General features: G+C 37.9%; 1 protein-coding gene across 18 annotated transcripts in view; it reads left to right on the plus strand.

Moving 5' to 3' along the window:
• LOC134790439 (voltage-dependent L-type calcium channel subunit beta-2) overlaps positions 1 to 21,734 on the plus strand; it is a 185,252-nt gene that overhangs the window by 134,785 nt on the left and 28,733 nt on the right. For 2 of the 18 annotated variants that reach the window (XM_063761242.1, XM_063761245.1), the window contains exon 1: positions 20,388 to 20,540. The exons of the other annotated variants lie outside the window; for them this stretch is intronic. In XM_063761242.1, coding sequence (XP_063617312.1) covers positions 20,496 to 20,540 — 45 coding nt within the window. In that variant the 5' untranslated portion in view covers positions 20,388 to 20,495. Of the gene's footprint in view, positions 1 to 20,387; positions 20,541 to 21,734 lie in introns of those variants that run through there. 18 annotated transcript variants of the gene reach the window in all.

The following is a 21,734-nucleotide window of genomic DNA, read 5'->3' on the forward strand; positions in this document are numbered from 1 at the left end:
GACGTATCAATAATAATATGCGAATTATCTGTACAGCCATTATGTTTTGACATAAAAATATAAGTACCTACTTACTCATAGTCCAACATGTAGTACATACCTATACTAAAGGATCCGGTAGTTTTTGACCTTGCCCACGCGTGCGTGCGTGTGACCATGTTCAAATGGATAATGACACCAATTCGCGTCTAAATAATAGTGCAGTAATTGACAACCTAAGTTCACTAGTGCCACTGCCAATACTCGTACCTCATATCAATAACAGAGACCTCACAGTCATCATTTTTATTCATTTAGGCATATATCAATACACTTATGAATGCCAATGACTATACCTATATACTACTTACCGATTTGTAAAGAACAACTTAGGTATGTTCCGAGGAATTCGTGGTAGGGGTACCTACTTTCTTTTCAAAACGATATATTATATCAATCATATTAAGCACGTGACACAATAATTTAAAAAACAAGTCACATATTTTTCTTATTATTATAACTAAATTTAAAGATAAGATAACATTTAGACGGTTCAAGAACTTGCATGCGATTGTCCTTACGTTGCGGTAATTGGTCGATCCACTGAATTCATTGTACTCTGTAGTTAGTAGCAAAGTATCGAAGAATATTGCATGCAATTCCATGTCATCTCATCATTCATTTCCGTTCGTTTGATATCATCTCTCACACAGCCGCCCACTAGCGTCTTAAATCAGATTAAGATTTTAAAAGCGAACGCTCCTGGTTCGCTTTCATGAATTGCTTGCATTTCCAGCGACCGGAACAACGCCGAGCGTAGCCGGATCCGGACGGAAGTGACGTGGCACGCAACGTCGCCTGAAAACAGTATAAATTCCATGGAAACCATTAAAAATTCCCGCCTACACGCTGTTTGGTTAATTAGTGATGGCGTGCCGTAACTATTTGGGCATTTTACTTTTAAGTTTGGGTAAACTTACCTTTGATAGAGCGCGTGTATTAACTGTAGGGGGCAGCACGGTAATGCCCTGTTTATTTGCGAGAATCGTTGAATTGTTGGTGGCAAGTTATAATTTTCGTTTTAAGTCACAAGGTGGAGAGAGATAGAGAGAGAGAGAGAGAATAATAGAATAGAAAAATATTTATTTGGTGTAAATACAATAAATGTATAAAAACAACAAATCATAAGTGCCTATACCTACCATTCCTACACGAAAATAGGATTCCGCTCAGCATATGCGGTGTCTATACTGTCTATTAGAAGTCGTGTCCTCGAAACTCGAAAGGATGGGTGAAGATCGGGCAGCCAAAAGGACCTACTTGGGTCGACCAACTGAACGCCGTCCTGTTCGTCATCCTAAATATCGTTGGGCGGATAAAGACAGATCTCCGTGAGCTCGGCGTCGGTAAAAAGATTACAATATTTTATTCTTATTATATTTAAAGATTAGTTATACTAATCAATTAATCATATTATAAATGAAATGAGATCGTAGATTTCAGACAGACATTTATCGACCAATCATCAGCAGCGATATCGGCCATACTCATACTCATTGCCAAGCTATTTACAGCTTATTTTGATGTTTCTTTGTTGTTTATGATACATTGGGACACCAAACGTGATATAAACAATATTACATTATAAAGAGATTAATATACATTCGAATTATAGAAAAATTCTAAGTAAATGATTATCAATGATAATTTATCATCAGACCTCGTAAGCCCGTAACTGAATACAAAATCAATGCATCGAGGGGGGTAAGTGAAATGTTGGAAACGACGATGTTAATTCACGACAGCCGCAGGCAGGGGTAGTAAAGCAATATAGGTAATTGTCTCAGATCACGTCATGGAATAGAGACATAAGGTAAAGGGCCCCTGTTTCGGCAGGTTAAGGCTCTTGAGAGTTTGTATAAATTTTTTTTAATATTACTAAGCATATCAATACCTTGAAAGCTTTTGAGTAAGTTATATTAGTTCTTTGTTAATAATTTAATGTATAAACTATAGGGTTTTAGTTGAAACTTTTTTTTATATGAATTTTGTCGTGAACCTCTTATATGGCTCTCATTTCGTGATACAAAAGCTCAGCTCCTAGGTTCGTGAATTCGTGTCCCCTGTTTCGGAATAAATTTTCTTAGAGTAATTGGTGATAATTTGCTGATAATCATTTTAAATATTTAACGGTCTTACCTACTTACGAGTAATTGTAAGGTCAAATTAAAAGTAATATTAAAAAAAAAAGTTAAATTGAGAGCTAGCTTAAAGTTTTTTGTACTCGTCGACTTTAATGGTTGAATTAAGACTTTGTAAACCATATGGGTACTTTAATACTTGATTAAAAGCCGAACTACATAAATAAAAAAATTAAAAATAAAATTAAAAAAATTAACTATACTGGGTCAAGCAGATCTTGTCAGTAGAAAAAGGCGGCAAATTTGAAAAATGTAGGCGCGAAATGATATCGTCCCATAGATAATTTGAATTTCGCGCCTTTTTCTACTGACAAGATTTGCTTGACCTTATCTTATACGTTAAATATAAACATACCAAAAAATTTATCAAATCAATGGAATTATAAATAAAATTGTGCTAGTAGTTAATATGAGAATGGAATATACCTTAAAATTTTTAACTCGGGTCACATTCAAACTCGTTTTATGAGAATTCTAGTGAAAAAAACATTACCGAATTTCGCTCATACGAAACTTCATGATATACATTAATTGTTTTCTAATTTATTTTTATAATTATCTTCGTTGTTATATTTAAAAACAAGCGCTCAAAATGTATCTAGAAAATCTAGAAATGACCGCTATTTCGTGAGTCGATTTATTGCAATTTTAAGATATTTCTATGCATATATTCGACATTAACCTCCTTAATTTGCATTTTTCTTCGTCCACTCCTTTTAGCGGTTCACGTAAGGCTGAAACCCTTTCTCGTCTTTCTTCTTCTCCGACTGGTTTTTCTCCCTTTATTTTTACGCCATTTACTGCCAGCGATGTTGAGAAGAATATCCGTTACATTACCTCTAATGCCGTTGGTGTCGACTGTGTGGGCCGAAACATGATCATTCCGCTTCTAGACCTTCTTGTCCCTATAATTACTAGCATCCTTAACACTTCCATTTCTTCTTCTTCTTTCCCTAACACTTGGAAAGATGCCGACGTTATTCCCATTCCAAAAAAATCGAATCCGTGTTCCTTCTCTGATTACAGACCTATTTCTTTCTAAAGTCTTAGAGCGCCTTGTGCACTACCAGCTTACTTCGTTTATAAATAGAAACTCTCTTCTTAATCCTTTCCAATCTGGTTTTCGATCTGGTTGCAGCACGGTTACCGCTCTAGTCAAAATTACAGACGACATCCGTTCAGGAATGGATAAAGGGATGGTTACGGTACTGACATACTCGACTTTACAAACGCATTTAACACTGTAGACTTTGATATATTGGTAGGGGTACTAATTAGTCTCAACATATCTCCTACTGCTATTAGGTGGTTTAGTAGTTACTAGGAAGGTCGTCGGCAACGGATTAAAATAGAGGACACTCGGTCATCGTGGTGCAACACGCTGGCTGGCGTCCCGCAAGGTGGCGTGTTGTCTCCCCTCCTTTTCTCCATTTTTATTAATTCTATTTCTCGTGATCTCCTTTCCTCTTATCATTTGTATGCCGACGACCTCCAAATTTATTCTCAGTGCCCGATTGCTAGCTTACCTTCTCTGATTCAAACCACCAACTCTGATTTAGAACGCATTCTGCACTGGAGCTCCTATGGAATTAGAGTTAATCCTGCGAAGACCCAAGTCATTATTATTGGTAGCCCTATGAATATAGCAAAGGTGAATTTTGTGAGTCTGCCTCCTATCTTATTCGATGGGGTCCAGATCCCGTACTCGTCCCAATTTAAGAATCTGGGAGTGATCATGGATCGTACTCTTTCTTGGGGTCCGCAACTTAATGAGGTTAGTCGTAGAATCTTTGCTGCCGTGGGATCTCTTAGGCGTTCTTCCTATTCTAGTCTATGCCGACATCTCTTATCTCGATCTCACCGAAGAGCAATTAAACAAACTTGAACGACTTCAAAATGTGTGCATTCGTTTCATCTTTGGGCTACGGAAATTTGACCATGTCTCCAGCTTCCGGTCACAGCTCAGGTGGTTACCGATTCGTTTCCGACGTAATACTCATATTCTTTCTCTTCTCTACAGCACTTTATTTATTCCCAACACTCCTGGTTACCTTAAAACGCGGTTTAGTTTTCTTTCGTCTGTTAGGTGTTCTCAAAATCTTCTTCTTGCTCCCCCTCGGTCATCTAGTAAGTTTTACATCAAATCTTTTGGGTCAATTTCTGAACACGATTTTTTTTCTGTCCGTGATGAAAATCGGGGGTTAGCATCAGATAATACTTACCATTTTTTTTTTACATAAAGAAGTCACACTTTCACACCGAGTTCCATATGAATTCACTGATTAATTGGTTTTTAGAGTACACTTAAAAATACATAAAGGCTCAAATTACTACTCCCGTGCCCTGTCCGGAATCTACTTTTGAGCATAATGAAAAATCCTACGAAAAATTGTACATTAGTATCACTAATTTAGTATCAAATACTTAAACTAGATGATATTTACTATCACTGAGCACATACACTATTAACTTCATTGTGGTAAATAGCTCGTGATCGATGTTTAAATTTTGTCCGAGCGCGCGAGTACAATTTCGTCGGCAAAACTCAAAGGGCTCTGACAGCCGACGTTTGTATTTGAACCGCCTCGTGTCCCGCCTCACCTGTACTGGCAGTATTCGGCTGTCTCTCAAAGCAAGCGGATGTACGTCAAGCCGCGGCGTGTTCGAGCAAATCGCGTAATTATTTCGGAATCCGGGTGGGCGACAATTTTTTTCTAATTTCGATGCCCCTTATAAATTTTATTTCCCACATAGCTTTTCAATAACAATTGTCATATTTAGGAGCCCTTTTTGTATCTTTATGTAAGCGATAACATAACAGTTTGGTCAAACACGATTTAAATTTTTGGCGAATTTTTTTATTACGAATTCTAATTTCCGTGCCCTAATTCCCATGGAATATTTACCTAAAACAGCTGATTAAGTGGCACGGGAATTAGAAAGTATTACATATATTGTCAACAAATCTTTTATTGGGGGCACTGTAAGTTAATTGGCAATGTTTACGTCATATTATTATTACATATATATGTATATTGGCATTGAATATATGTACATTATATGTAATAACAATATGACGTATATCTTTGTATTTTACATTTAAGGAAATCTTAAAGAATGCACAAACATCTGTGAACGGTTTTTAGTATAAGTACTATAGTACATACAGGGTGGACCCGAATAACCCGGGCAATACGTAAGGTCAGGTGGGGTAAGACGACACCGGGGTAAGACTCACTTGTATGGAATCCTCGTACTGTTAGTCTTGTCCCACCTTACCTTATTCATTGATCATATTATAAAATTTAAATATTATATAAACATAAAACTATTTTTGGAATTATTACATATTATAATAACTGTACCTAAGGTTACATAAAACAAAATGAATCAAATTTGCAATGTTCTTTTTTGTAAATTAGACAGCTGACAGCGTATGCCGTATAAAGTTTGAACATCTGGGAGACCGAGCTTTGCTCGGAAAACATATACCTACCTAAAAACTAAAAATGCGCGTTTTCCCAGAGATAACACCTAGCTAGATCGATTTTTCACCCCAGAAAACCCTCATATATGATCAAATTTCATCGAAATCGTTAGAGCCGTTTCCGAGATCCCCGAAATATATACAAGAATTACTCGTTTAATAGATTAGCTTTTATAAATTAGCTTTTCTAATACAAGAATAATTAAATATATCCTATTCTTACTATATTATAAATGCGAAAGTATCTCTGTCTGTCTGTCTGTTATCTTGTCACGCTTAACCCGTGGAGCGCCCTAAACAGACACGTGTGCTGGTAACTAGTATAGGAGTTCCATACTACGGTAATTCTGGGGCGCTCCAGGGGTTAAACCGCTGAACCAATATCATCTTGATGATATTTGGCATGGAGATAGTTTACCCCACCTTACCTCATATGTGGTCAAACAATTTTTTGTGTTATGAATTTATGAAGGCAGCATATTCGATTTCTTCAGATTAACTTACACAATAACTTCTTCTCACTGTGCCCCTATTTATTTCTTAGTATCATTTCCTATACGGTCATATACCAGATCATACACCTTGTACCTATCTACATGCAGATACATAATGACACTTTTTAATTAATAGTTTTGTACGTAAGGCGGACAAGTTTACGCAACTACTCAAAGTATTGTTTTGAAATATGTACATTTTACTAAGAAAGAGAGATTAGTTGCCATTAAAATAAAGGAAACGATTAGTCAAATACGTAGTTTTTAGTGTATCATACTTTCGTAGATTTGTCGTCCGATACTAAAATTAAAGAAGGTAAATATGTTCGATGCCGCTTCAGTATGGTTGCAGTATATTATTGTAGATTAAAATATACATAAATAATAGTTTTAACTACCAAAATAAGTTAAGAAAACAATTCCGGGGCCATGTTCTAATTTCCGTGCTAGTAAAATCTAATTCCCGTGGACACACTAATTCCCGTGCCCTGACCAAAATTTTAAATTGAAATAACTTTTATAGTTTTATGAATATTTTTACCCCATAAGAAAATTAAAGTTTATTATATTTTTTATCAAATTATCAGCATATTTTTTTTTGTGTAATGTTGGTATTTTAAAATTCCATGGGAATTAGACAAAAATGCTCGTTTGGTGAAATTGACCCTTTTACTTTCCAGTCTGTGAGGATGTGGAATGCTTTGCCCATTGATATAAGGCGTGCTCAATCCTTACCCATTTTTAAAAAACGTCTAAAAGAGCACTATTTATCTCTTTCTTAGTCTTGGTCATTTCATTCATATAAGTTAATTCCCTTTTATATTTTCGCTACCTAGTCGTTACTTCTCTCGCTTGTATGCTTAACATTTATCTATGTAGTTTATGTAGTGTATAATTGTCAGTTAAATAATTTATGTAGTTTAAGTAGTGTATGTTTGACTGTTTTTAATTTTATAATTTAAATTTAGGGTATAATATGGATATTTTTTTCTATTGTTGTTTTGCACTGCCCAATGACTTACTTCTTGCCACTGTTTCGCTATCTGAAGGTTGTCTGGAAGAGATCGCTCTATAGCGATAAGTCCGCCTGTTGTTACCTACTCATTTAAGTCCTGTCTTTTTTTCTATTATGTACTTTACTTTAGTAGTGCACAATAAAGAATTTTATTATTATTCTCTTTATTCAATTAGGGTCTTAGGTTAGGGTTTTACAATGTGAGTATAAAAGTAAAATATAAAAACACTTACAAAACATAACAAAAATATATAAACACATTATAAAAAACCTAACCTAGGGTGCCGCCGGCAGCGGGGCAGGGTCCAAGCTGCCGGTGGTCAGGGCCGCAGAGTGAGGAATCGACGTACTATATTATTATTATTATATTCAATCTTTTTTCTTATCAAATCAATTACTAAGGAACCCACAGAAACACTCCCAAAAACTTTTATTCGAATGGGTTTAGCTTTTCCTTCCTATAAGGCCTGAGTTACACTTGTAAGTTTTACTTACGTAAGTAGAAACAAAGCTATTTGTTAGAATGAGATAACGATATTCATCTCTCATTCTGTAGTATAGCCGTGTCCCTACTTACGTAAGTAAAACTTACAAGTGTAACTCAGGCCTAAGCTTAACAAGTAAGAGCGCGCACCTTACGCCTAAAGGGGCCCACTGATTAACAGTCCGCCGGACGGTATCGGCCTGTCAGTTGTTCGGAGCTGTCAAATTTTTGTTCTAACTGACAGGCCGATATCGTCCGGCGGCCTGTTAGTCAGTGGTCGGCTTAAAAAAAGTGCACGCATACAACACAGCTGTTCGCGGCCGTCTGACAGTTTCGACCGTCGTATTACTCTCAGTTTAATCACTTAAATATTGGTTATTATTTTATTGATGAGATTAAATAATACAGATTTTTTTCATATGTATAATTTGAATAAAAAATATTTGAATTCCTTATTATTTGCACCAGAAACAAAACTAACGAAATAACGTACTAACACGAACTTGGGGCCCGTTACCTTAAATGTCCTTTCGTTTAGCTATTAGAAAAACCGGGCAAGTGCGAGTCGGACTCGCGCACGAAGGGTTCCGTACCATAATGCAAAAACGGCAAAAAAAAAACGGTCATCCATCCAAGTACTGACCCCGCCCCACGTTGCTTAACTTCGGTCAAAAGTCACGTTTCTTGGATGGGAGCCCCACTTAAATCTTTATTTTATACTGTTTTTAGTATTTGTTGTTATAGCGGCAACAGAAATACATCATCTGTGAAAATTTCAACTGTCTAGCTATCACGGTTCGTGAGATACAGCCTAGTGACAGACGGGCGGACGGACCGACGGACAGCGGAGTCTTAGTAATAGGGTCCCGTTTTACCCTTTGGGTACGGAACCCTAAAAAGGTACATAATTTTGACACATTGGTACATTAGTTTGGATCCACTACTTTTGATGCTTAGGTACTGTTCATGTGTATGTGCGTGTACTTTCTTCGAAAGAAAGTTTATCAAGGTTAAGTCGTGTAATTTCTGGGAAAATTGCTGCCACGAGTAGTGATTATTTTTAAACTATGTAGTACGCGTTGGAGGAACACGTGGTATCTCCCCCATTCCGAGAAGTTAGGCTTGCTAGGACTTGCTCGATGATGGGTAGGGGTGAGTAAATACTGAGTATTTACTCGGTATCTACTCAAAGCACCCGATAAATACCCGTATTTACTCATTTAGGTGGGTAAAAACGATTGCTTATAAAATATTTAAAAAGTGAGATTTAAGAATTAAATTGTTTTTCATTGAAGAGTGCTAACGTGTATTAAAAATATCTATAAAATAAAAAGCGTATAGGACGCTTCATTTCTGAAAAAAAGGTAACTATCAGTGAGAGGCAAATTGTGATAATACATGGTTAACAATTTTGTTTTAAATAAGAAGTTATTTACTTTAAAAATATGGTAATTAAGTTCTATCGGTGTTCTAGAATTTCTAGATAAGCGCAAAAGTGTGTGTTTACGCGGCACTTACGACCTTTTATTAAGGGTTTTTTAAAGAAAACTCAAAAATGGCTCAACCGATGATGTTCAAAATATTGTTTTTTGTTCTCTATTATACGGCTAATCTCCCGATATGTTTTCATATTTTTTTCTGAACTTTGATTCGAAAGTTATAGAGAGATAAACATTATTTTGGCCTTTCGAAACGGTTTTTTTTCCAAAAAGTATTCAATTTATCCAAAGAAGTTCTTAGAAACATTCCAGTTATTTTAAAAGACCCATCTAATGAAGTGCTACACGTTGGTGATTTATAAAAAAAAAAAATTGTGACAATTAGTTACATGTATGGAGTGCCCCTCTTAAAAATACATTTCTTACAATCTTGAGTACTTAGTCCAGTAGCGGCTTACAAAATACACCTATATTTCAAATTTATATGCCCCTTTCAGCTCTCTAAATAGTTTATACCCACCAATTTGGGTATAAACGAGTAAATACGGGTATATTGAGTAAATACTGAGTATTTACTCGGTATTTACCCGTGAGTATTTACGCACTACCCATCTCTAATTGTTACTCAATTCTTTTTATATCCCTGATTCTGACTTCTTTGTCTGACCAAGGTATCAGTAATTTTAGTACTTAGGCAGGTACCTACTTAAAATCAGTCCTGTAAAAACAACGAACTAGAAAAACTAAATAAGTCTGACTAGAACTTAAACATATTAAGCAGGTAGGCTAACTAGACTAGGAGGCCGTTGAAGTATTTAAAATTTTATATTTTAGGAGTTATATTAATAGCGTTCATCATCATTTATTTATTACCCTAGTACCTACCTCAACACTGTTGACGAGCAGTTTCCTAAACGCCTTCCCTAATGAACCCGCGATCCGCTGAAAAATAAACTTTGATACTGGAATATCTGAACGGCCCTCAAGCTGTTTTGGACCTTGACTCGAGTGCATAGAGTGCACACTTGAGATACGAGATGTTCTGAAGGTCTTGCCAGTCAGTATATTTTGCATGGGGTTCTACTGGTAGCGTGTATTACAAGATTTTCACTGTCTACAAGGTAGCCCTGGCCGTAAGGCTTATTTTGTTAAAAAACGGTGTACTTATAACTCATGCTGCAGCTGCAGAAATACTTACCGATATATTTTCATTTCAACGCAAAATTTTTCGTAACTCAAAAATTATTAACTTTCACGCTTTTTTTCAGTAATATTTTTTATCCCTAATCTAAACCACAGTAAACATTATCGCAACTTCTTTGTGAATTTGGGTTGTCTGGAAAAACTTTAAACTTGAATTTTGAATTTTTTGTTGTATTATTTAACCATTCCATTTTTTTGTTTCTAATGTATTGTGATAAATTGCTAATTTTCTATATATTTCAACCAGTCATCACCCTATTGCATATCGAAATACGCTATCACTCCCATCCGACCCAACCCTCAGCACTTGATGACGGCCGCTGCCCACGAGACGTGATGCCATCCCTGTCGCACCCTATTAAGGCCGTGAGACATCCACATAATAGCCACAACATTAATTTATCTACATAATTATGATCGTAAAATAATGGCCACACTATGTACTTATCAAGTTTCTTGGCGTAGGATGGTTTACCGCAGGCTTATGATCTTGTTATCTCACTAACACCCTCTATTTGGCTTTGTGTGAGGGAGTGTCATTATAACCGTCATATTTTCATAGAAATTTGACATTAATGAAATAATGACATTGCCATACTTTGTGATTGCAAATGCCACGAAGAGTTAGCTTGGCCCAACTCTAGCCATTACTAGTTATTTTTAGGGTTCCGTACCCGAAAAGGAAAAAAAAAATTCACAGCTTCAAGGGACTGTCGACAGACGGACGGACGAATAGACGGACGGAAGGACGGACAGATGGATGGAAGGACGCACAGACAGGCGGACAACAAAGTGATCCTATAAGGGTTCCAATTTTTCCTTTTGAGGTACGGAACGCTAATAAAGTGATTATGTACCAAAAATATGTCTATATTTATTACTTAAGCCATGCATTGTTTGTAATGAGCTATTTTACGATATCTAACTGTATTAAATACCAATTAATGCGACTTTAAACTAGTTTTGGTAAGTATATATTAAGTAACACAGTTTTCACCTGCAAAATGCTTGAAAAACATCCCTAATTTAAAAACAAACATTTTTCGCGCAAAACTAACCCTGTTAAACTCCCTGTACTCTCTACTACAGGATCCGAAAAACTGCTCATTCCATAACGCACTAACACCATTTCACTTATCATTCCAAAGTACACCTTATTACAAAACTTTACGGTTGAATTTCGAATGTAGTAGCTATAGAAACAAAACAACGTTAGTAATGCAGTTATTGTAGAACCTGTTTAGTTGTGTTAAGGTTGGTTTTCGCTTGGCAGCGGGGTCGCCGTGACCGTAGTGTGAGGTCACTCGGGTATTTGTGTCGTCGACACTAGCCGAGTGTCGTTGCGAACGCTTACATAGTGAGGGTAAGGCGAGCCTTCAGTTTATCTAGTTTAGGTAAAGTAAGGACGGTAACCACGAAGAATTTCGTACACTAACCCGCACGTTCCTATCTCTACCGCACGCGTATATTTATAGTGCACGAGTTGCAGTCGCCGCGAGCACTCGAACCTGAGGAAGGACCCCCGACGGGCCCGAAACATGTCGCCAATAGCGACTAAAAATTCAAGTGAGTGAAACCGTTTTCGTATAAACAATTTAAAATATGTCTCACGAAAGTTTAATATCAATTATATTTATATTGCTGTCCCGCTCGCACAGTGGCATTGACCGCCGGCGTCATGGGCGGGACAGCAATATAATTACACGCGTGCGATAGAGATAGGAACAGGCGCGTCAATGTACGAAATTCTTCGTGCCTAGTGTCCTTACTTTACCAACGATTCTCCTTGCATTATAGCAAATAACAAAACTGCGGTTTTGAAGGCCAAAATAGTGGCCAAATGAAAATGATTAAAATAATTTCCATTTTACGTCCATAAATTTGGTATTTTGTACCTACGAATAAAAAGATATAAAAAATTATTCCATAAATGAATTTCTCAATCATTTTAAACTAAAGGCTGTGAAAACACTCGCATGTGAAGAAAATACTCTCTAGTCGCTACTCGTTGATCGCCACCGATCTCGCGGACTGGTTCGACCAATCGCCCAAATCACCCTGACTCGCCGAGCGACGACAACATTTGGCCTGCCGCTTTCACCCGGAGCCGTCTGCCGCATGTAGGTCAACCATCGATCCGGCTCCGCGCACGCGCGCTCCTGCCAAAACAACACGACCCAAACACAACCCTAACACTGCAACAACAAGGCTCAAATCAGAACGGTCGCGATGAGAGCGTTCCCGTATACCGCATGTCTATTACAAATTTACAACAGCAACCAGCACAGGAGCGTCTTTTTCTAACTGTATTAATTAAAGAGGGACAGGTAGTCTATCTCGTGGGCTAGATATTGCCGCGCCAATCATGTCCTAGCCCGGCTGTTATGAGTTTTATTGTGTACGTATTACAGTTGCTTTTCTATTGGCGCGGGTTTAATTTTAAATATGTTTAATGTTGCGGATCGTTATGTTATTTTATTTAAACCTTATTTTAAGGTTAAAAGGTTGATTTTCGCTTGGCTAGTTGTATTAAAGGTTGTGTTGAGTTTGGGAGAATTTATTATTAAAACAGTGTTCGGACTATGGGTAGTTGTGTCTGGATTTTGCTGTAGGATTTTTCCTTCTACTTATTATTATACATATAGTATGTGTACAATATTGAGAATGCTGGCGTGGAATGTTTTGGGCAGGATCTTTTATATGTCAACATTTTTCTATGAGAAATATTAGAATACTAAAATTTTGTGGAGTGTATTAATTAAGTGCGCATCAATATATAATAATAAAAGGTCTATAAATGAAATTTGAATACCGAATAAAGCGTATCCGAAAAATCTGATATGAACACCTCCTTGGAATTATTTGAGCGCTGAAGTGTTATTTAGACATAAAACAATTTAATACAGCACGCCCCTCCCCAAAGTACATCAAGTATATTTTTGGGTGCCTTGCATCTGTTTGGTTACTGTGGAGAAGTGTGTTTATAAAAATTGGATTATCTATCTCTAAAATTATTTTTTTGTATATGTGTGTAATTTAGTATTGTCCATTAGTTTTGAAATTTTTTAGATGTGTATTTAATTTCATGGCCTAGATATTTCTTTTTATGAATGTAACCAATAAAACTCCAGTATGAGCTACCATCTTGCAGTTCGCTAAATATGTTAAACAACCCTGTCTTTGTAACCCCTACGCAGCGTAGCGGGGCCGCGTAGCATGCAGCTACGAGGGCATTGCCACTGCGGCGTTGCTACGCGCCGCGCCGCGCCGCGCCGCCCGCTACGCGGTAGCCTTTCAGTGCTACGAATAGGCATGTTCGAATTTTATTTATTCGATCTGTTTCCGATATGATACTGATCTGTCTTTGTCAAAAGTGACATTTCTTAACACAAAAACGTATCGGGAACAGAACGAATAACTATAATTCGAATACGCCTGGGAGCGTCGCTTGTACACAAGTTGATCGTTTGTGAACTTTATTGCAAGGTAATAAGGTATATTGATGGTCAGCTAAGAGTTATAGCTCGCTTTTACCATAATTAACACAAGTAACTGATCATATCCTTTATCTTTCTGGTACCTCGTTGTACATTTTGCTGCATTTGTCACCCTCTTTTCACTTTCTCCTCTCATCTACTAAAAGGTTAACTGGAAGAGATCCCTCAAAGGGATAAGTTCGCCTTTGTACTTCTTACTAATTGTATGTTATTTTTAATATGTATTTTTGTACAATAAAGAGTTTACTACTGAAGCATATTGCAAAGAAAAAATTGCATTTGTACAGTCATTCATTCATTTATGAATGCCTCCATGGTATTGTATTTGGTTCATACTGTGAAATAAAAGCATGCAGATAGACCTTTGTTTTTGGGTTTTTGAAACAAAAGCAGATTTTGTTCAATTAAATCTGTTTACCCGACGTAATGGACGGTAAGGTTTTTTAGTGCGATCACAGTGGGTTGTTCGCCGCATGCAAACATTGTCAATTGCACATAAGGCCACGGTCACATTAAGAACAATTCAGTATGTTTGCACCCTTATGATAACCTGGGTTATAAAATCCACCAGATGTTTATTGAGTATATTTTTTGTTCAAGAAAAAATACCGTTAAAAATATGTTTTTTTTTTCTATATTTTCTGTAAAATAGGTGATTATTCATAAAAACAATTTGACACATTTTTGCTATTAAGTTCTTCATTCTCATCATATGCCAGCATTAAGAATATGTAGAAATTCCCATTAAGGCTTGTTTTATAGGCGTTTGCCGGCGCCACCGTGGCGCCCAAATCAAAATGTCGTAAGCGCCTATATCTTTCATATACTCTTAATGCCTCTGTACGTTTGGCTTTGGTTCGGTGAGTCAGCCTCTCAAGGCCGATGGGAGATGAAACTCACAGAGATCGCGTGTGGGCGAACACGGAGCGTATTCCAATATGGAACAGCTGGTACCGTCTTTACCATAAGGGCACACGGGGCCCGTGCCCAGGGCCCCCATCCTCAGGGGGCCCGAAGGACGGACAGTAACAGTATATTTGGTTACCTACTACATAATAAATAGAAGAGCATAGTAGAAAAATGTTAGTTTAATTCGCTTTCTTTACTTTCCAAAAGTGCCCCAAATTCTTATGTGCCCAAGGGCCCCAGCATAGTTTTATATAATACTTATGCTAGTTTTAAGGTATTTATGTATGGGCCATTAGTTGCCTGAAATAAAGATTTTTATTTCATTTTCATAGTTTAAGGCAGCCCTGGGAACAGCCCTATTTATCACTGCGTGGTCCAAATACTGCAAAAACCATTATTTAGAAGTCGTTTACAAACCTTGCTGCGGTAAAACGTTTCAATTTGCAACAGCCTTTTTGTAGTACTTAATAATAGACTGAAATAATAGTTCACTTTAAAAAAACAGTTTTTAAAAAGCCGTTTATATTGCCGCGGCAAAGTTAGAGTTTGGAGCGGCGCGTCGATATTTTGGCTAATTGGAATACAATGGGATCCGGCCCCGTTCGGCCACGGCGCCCGAACCGGCTAAATGTCAGAAGTCAGTTTTCATTCACCGCGCCAAAAAGAATAGATAGTATAGAGGGGTCCTGTCATTGTAAATTTTGTAGTCACTGTAAATTTACTGCCATCTATCGACACACGACTAAAACTCAAAATGAAAACGTATAAAGTTATCAAAAAATGTATATATATGGATAAATGATTTGATTATTTTTATATCATTTTGATCCCTGTTCATTCACTGATATCTATGTGTTAAAATTGTTAAATATGAAACGGTGTCGTCACGCCATCTAGCCGAGGATAGGCTAAAGGTGTGTGCGGCATCTATTCGAGAATGACTTTTGCTTGAATTCCGAGGCACGTTTTTTCCGTAGACTTTATTCATCTTATACGAAGTTACATATGTCTTTGCCCGCGCCCGCGCCAAGTAAACAAACACCTATACAAAGTTAAGTTAACCTTACATGTACAGTCGGCTTCAATAGTTGCGGATGAAACAATGCACCAAAAAGTATCTGCCTCCCTCGAATACTCTTACAAAAAGATATATCTCTATTGTTGGCGGTCAAAATAACTATTACTCTCTAAATTGTTCTAACTGAGCGTTTTCCAAAAAAAGTGTACATTTCATTCATGTCTTCAAAATATTGACTTCTTGGGCTCATTTTACTCAGAATCATATGTACATTCACGCCTCATACATGAAAAAATGTGTCCCAAATTTTTGTATGAAAAAATGTTTTTCCAGTGCGTCACGTTCATACAAATAAAAAAAAATCATACAAGAATGTGACGATCTGGAAAGGAAATCTTTGGATACATTTTTTCATGTATGAGGCGTGAATGTACAAATGATTCTGACTAAAATGAGCCCAAGAAGTCAATATTTTGAAGACATGAATGAAATGTACACTTTTTTAGGAAAACGCTCAACTACATTTGAAGACAATTATAATTATCTCTTTTTGTTGAGTTATTAAAGAATGATAGATACTTTTGACGCGAAGTACTTACTAAAGATTTATTTACCCAATCAAATCGTATCTTAAAAACCAGAGATTAGTTTAAGGGAATCTCTGAAAAATTCTTCACTATTAATTTATTGAAACTGGCTCAACAGGCAGGTCACCTTATCCTAATGACTTTGTCCAATTCCGGGCAGTTAACGTCGCCGGTGATGCCTGATCAGGCCGCCCCAGTTGCGAGCTATAAATTGAAGGCAGCCTTCATTTGGAGAGCTATTTCGGAAGGTTTGACCCGCCAGTCTGTACGTTCTATTTTTGTGCCTATTTGAAATGTCCATAATAAATGATTGCTCGTAGTCCAAGTCAGATATCAATGTCTTCAACTTCAATATGTATAAATTAACTAGCGAGCAAAATCGACTTTTTGCATTTAATTCAAGAGAAGGGTTATGACCTAATTGCTCAATAATGAATTTATTTACTAACTATAGGTTAACTTTTTTTGCCGAAACGCAGTAAATATCTATCTTTGTACATAGGTATATCTGAGATTGATCGCGATTTATTCATAGCGTTGTATTTAAGCGTCTAGGGAGAGTCGTAAGTTGTATCTCCACTTAATGAATGAATTCAATTTATTATATCCATGCAATTTTGCAACTCGCTGTACAAGGATATTTCTTCTTCCTCGCGTTATCCCGGCATTTTGCCACGGCTCATGGGAGCCTGGGGTCCGCTTGACAACTAATCCCAAGAATTGACGTAGGCACTAGTTTTTACGAAAGCGACTGATACTTATGCGAATTTAAATCTTCACATAATGAAACTAGATCGTTCCCGTAAAATATTTAATTGTTCGATTGGTGTTTCCCGTTTCCTATAAACGTTTGCCACTGATGGGCTAAGCCCCGTGCCTTACCGTCGCGCGCCCAAATCGGCCGCCGCCCTATATCCGCGGCGGGTCGGATTCGGGTCACAAGTGCATTGATATTATTGGCAACCGACTTGTTTACAGGGCTGACCTAGACACAGCTGTCTAGGTATTCATCTAGGGTACCTAGAAACTAGTGGTCACCGTGAGCTGTAGGTAAACCTCGCGACAATATTAATTTAATGAGTAAACGAGGAGCGTTTTTCCTAGGAAAACTATATTAACTTACTTATTTACAAAATTTTGTCATATTCATATTTTACCTATGTACGTACTTGTGAACATTTGAACCCAAAAATCTATGTAAACTTTGACTTTTCCCTAAATTTTCTTTGAAAGCACCCATCCATTATTCAATTCGACAATTTTACGACAGTTGCTACCGCCCAAACATCCCGCGTATCACCCATATATCATATATCCGGGCAACGATGCATCTCAATAACTGTAGGTACATACGACAGTCGCTATCAGATGTATAGCGGCGGCCGAGGTGTTCACAAATATCTGAACACGTACAGTATTATCAGCGCGCAGTGTTCAGGTATTAGTGAGCACCTCGGCCGCTCCGATGTATCCGATGGCGGCTGCACGATATAATGAAGGGAACTCGCAAGGATACGCATCAATGAACCTGATTTGTTTGACCTATTTTCTTCGTCACGGAAGGGAGGATAATGTTTAATGGACTTGGTAGTCAGTTTTTGTCACTCTCTGTAGCCAAAGTGAAAGTAATTTATTATAAAAATTATACGTATATTTGTTCATGTATGAACCGTAGTTGAATAAAAAACTTATTAGGTAGTTACATTACACGTATATTTGTATAATGATAATCTTTAATTTTTAATTATATAAGGTTTTAGTTTTAGTTTTACTTGTATTCAATTCCTAACTTAGGACCACTTGCGCGTTCCAGAGCTAGCCAACTAACTCGGAGTTAAGTAACCGTTTATACTGGGTTAAACTGTATTATACAGTATGTATCAGAACGAAAGGCAAAGAAAGAGACCCATTAATGTTTAGGTCATACTGAGCAACTTTTACTATGGGACCAACCCCGAAAACGCGGAAAAAAATGGATGTTTCATACATTTTGCTGGTCTGATGTTGAAATTTCCTATGGGAGAGTCAATTTTTAGGGTTCCGTACCCAAAGGGTAAAACGGGACCCTATTACTAAGACTTCGCTGTCCGTCCGTCCGTCCGTCCGTCCGTCCGTCTGTCACCAGGCTGTATCTCACGAACCGTGATAGCTAGACAGTTGAAATTTTCACAGATGATGTATTTCTGTTGCCGCTATAACAACAAATACTAAAAACAGAATAAAATAAAGATTTAAATGGGGCTCCCATACAACAAACGTGATTTTTGACCAAAGTTAAGCAACGTCGGGAGTGGTCAGTACTTGGATGGGTGACCGTTTTTTTTTTGCTTTTTTTTTGTTTTTTTTTTTTTGCATTATGGTACGGAACCCTTCGTGCGCGAGTCCGACTCGCACTTGCCCGGTTTTATTTTTTCGCGTTTTCGGGGTTGGGCCCATAGTAAAAGTTGCTCAGTATGACCTAATCATTAATGGGTCTCTTTCTTGGCCTTTCGTTCTGATACCTACTGTATAAACGGTTAACTCCGAGTTAGTTAGAGATTTTTCCTAAAACTTATGTTGCCTAAAATTAATTGCCTCCTAATATTCTCAAGATGATCACATATTGACAAAATCATAAAAGTTACAGTCGCTAGCAAAATCTTAGGAAGTATTAGGTAAACATGTCAATTTTGAAGCAAGCACTTATGCTCTGTTGATTCCCACATATTTCGATATTTTAAGCTCTGCACTGCAACCTGCAACCGATGCAGTACCTAGTTAAACCAGGCGTGGCGCGTGGCTCACCCCGCGATTTCGTCGCTTTGCTACAGGTAGCTAAAAGTACATCCGTTCCACACCAATTTTGGGGAAAGCCATAAGCCGCGCGTGGCGCTGTCGCCACCTAGCGGCCATATCTGTGCTGATCGTAACAGACGCGTTTTGTTAGAGAGTGAGTCTTCTGTACCTAGTACTATTATTTATTCTGTGGTTAAACAAAATGTAACTTAGATAAGATGTCCTATCAACACAGTTATGGATGTTAGGTACAGACTTTACAAAGGGTATTTTGTGTTAGCTAGCGCATTGCCTTACTTTACATCTTATTTATTTTATTTATATGAGCCTGAGTGTCCCACTGCTGGGCAAAGGCCTCCCTCCTCCCTTTCCACGTATCCCGGTTTTGACCGGTCTCCCACCAGTTCCTGTCAAAGGCGTCAAGATCATCTCGCCAACGCCGTCGAGGGTTGCCGCGACCCCGGGTTTGATGGTTTAGCCCACAAGTCATCCGGCATACGGCATTACTTTACATACTTGCCAATGTATGTCTCAGACGATAACGTAATTTTTCACGCCTACAAAACTGAACCATAGGTACTTGAGGATAATAGAGTAGTAGTAGTAGGCTTTTAGGCTGACGTCAGAACGAAGCGTGCTCCAGGTTTCGTGTTTCGGAAGATCGGGGACAGTGCCACCGCTTTAAGGAATCCCGAATGTTTGGGCTTTATGTTTATGGGTATAGATGCGTTTTTTCCATAGCGAAACGTGCGACCTGATTATTTAGAATGTTGCCAGAAAATTGAAAAAAAAAAACCCTAAGTACCTTGACACCAAGCTGAGTGGAAACATTTTCAGTGACGTTTTAAACCGTTTGTTTATTTTTTTAGAATAGAATAAATTGTATTCTATTCTATTCTAAAAAAGTGTAATCATAATAATGTAACGTATGTGGAGGTGATTATTTTGATCATGGCCTTTTTAATAGATTAAATAGCATTTCTATCTTTTTTCATTCGTCCTAATATACTCGAGCAGCCTAGCAACCATCGCTATGGTTTGGTAGTATCCATTTTACAGTCCAAACGGTTTCTGCCTTTTTTACCCCAAATTGTTATTTTTTTGACCAAAATGTGCGTACTTGTTAATGACATTTACGTACACGTACAGGAACCGCTATCTAAGGTGACCTAGTTGTCACTCCAGTAATCGTTTAATCTTGGCGTACGGTTGATGAACCGGCTGCGCGCGCACCCATTCACCGGCGGCGTCGGGGCGGCTCGGGCGGCTCGGGCGGCTCGGGCGGCGCGGCGGCGGGCGTCGGGCTTGTTCGCCCGCGGCCTCGCGCGCCGCCGCGCGTGCACCACGGCCGACCCCGACGCCATCCCGCTGGTGGTCCGCAGTGGCCACCAACCGCCGCCATGCCGGATGATCTATAACCAAGGCCATGGATACAACAAGTTGTTCACGCAGGTGCGCGCGCAGATAGTGTCTTTGTTGTGTTTGTGATCTTTAAAGTGTATTAATAGTTATAGTTACGCCTAAGGTCGGTATGGAGTTGTTTACACAGTACTTATCAGTGGGGTATGGATAATCGCGTGTAAAGCTGAAGGCTGTTGCCCTTGGATAAAAAAGCCTAAGTGTATGCATGTTAAGGTTGACATGCGTCGTTTTGTGAAGGGAGTGGAACATATGCTTGGTTGTAATGCGGAAATGTTCCCATGCAAACATTACTACATAAGGTTACACGAGTAAATGTGGTGACCGTTTAGGATCTGAACATGCCAACATGTCGTCCGTGATGTTCTGCGATGTTCTTTGTTTTTACATTGAATATAGACGATACGCCTCAGGTGTATATGGTCTCTTGAAAAGTCACTACTATGACGTTTAACTAGAATTTAGATCCTTTTTTTGCCTCTAATGAATTACATGGTAGTAGGTACCTACCTACCATAGTTTAGACAAAAGCGAAAACTACTCTAAAGAGCCGCACTGAAGGGCTTGATCATACGAGTCCTCATACGAGATAGGTATATTTCAGTTTTTTCTAAAGAACTTTATTTTGTACCTAATACATGCAGAATATTGACAAGTTTTTATACTTTTTATTTAGTTTCTCTTCTCGTAGTCTTTTAAACGGACTTATTTGTTGTACCGGAATAAGAAGCCACGCCTTAAGTGTTAAACATACGAACGCAATAAACACAAACGAAACATTACTCGCGAGCGTATATAAAACTATTTGCATCGTTTTTACTGGCCAATCACAATAGAGTGTTTGTCCGAATCTAAATTACAATTACATCATACGTCAAGTATGTTGCTCGAGTGAGCTAAAACAGCACAAATTCCTGTTAGTACATATCTACTTCTTCAAATATGCTTCAAATAGTTCATTTCCTACTTCATATAAGTATATACCTGATATATTGGGCCCGATTCGGATTTTGAAATAGACATCTATTAGACATCACCAAGATACGATAACGATATGTTTAAGATCTAACCTGTCAAATTTGACATTTGCGCGATTCTGGAGATACTGTTGAACGATTTCCACAGGATATGACTTAGAGATCCAATTCACATCTAATAGATATCTTACTCTATCTAACGTAAAAGTGACATTGGTTGCCCGAATTGCGCTGCAAAAGAGAACTAGTT

This window comes from Cydia splendana, chromosome 5 (genome assembly GCF_910591565.1).
Source record: "Cydia splendana chromosome 5, ilCydSple1.2, whole genome shotgun sequence".
NCBI classification, from domain to species: Eukaryota; Metazoa; Arthropoda; class Insecta; order Lepidoptera; family Tortricidae; genus Cydia; species Cydia splendana.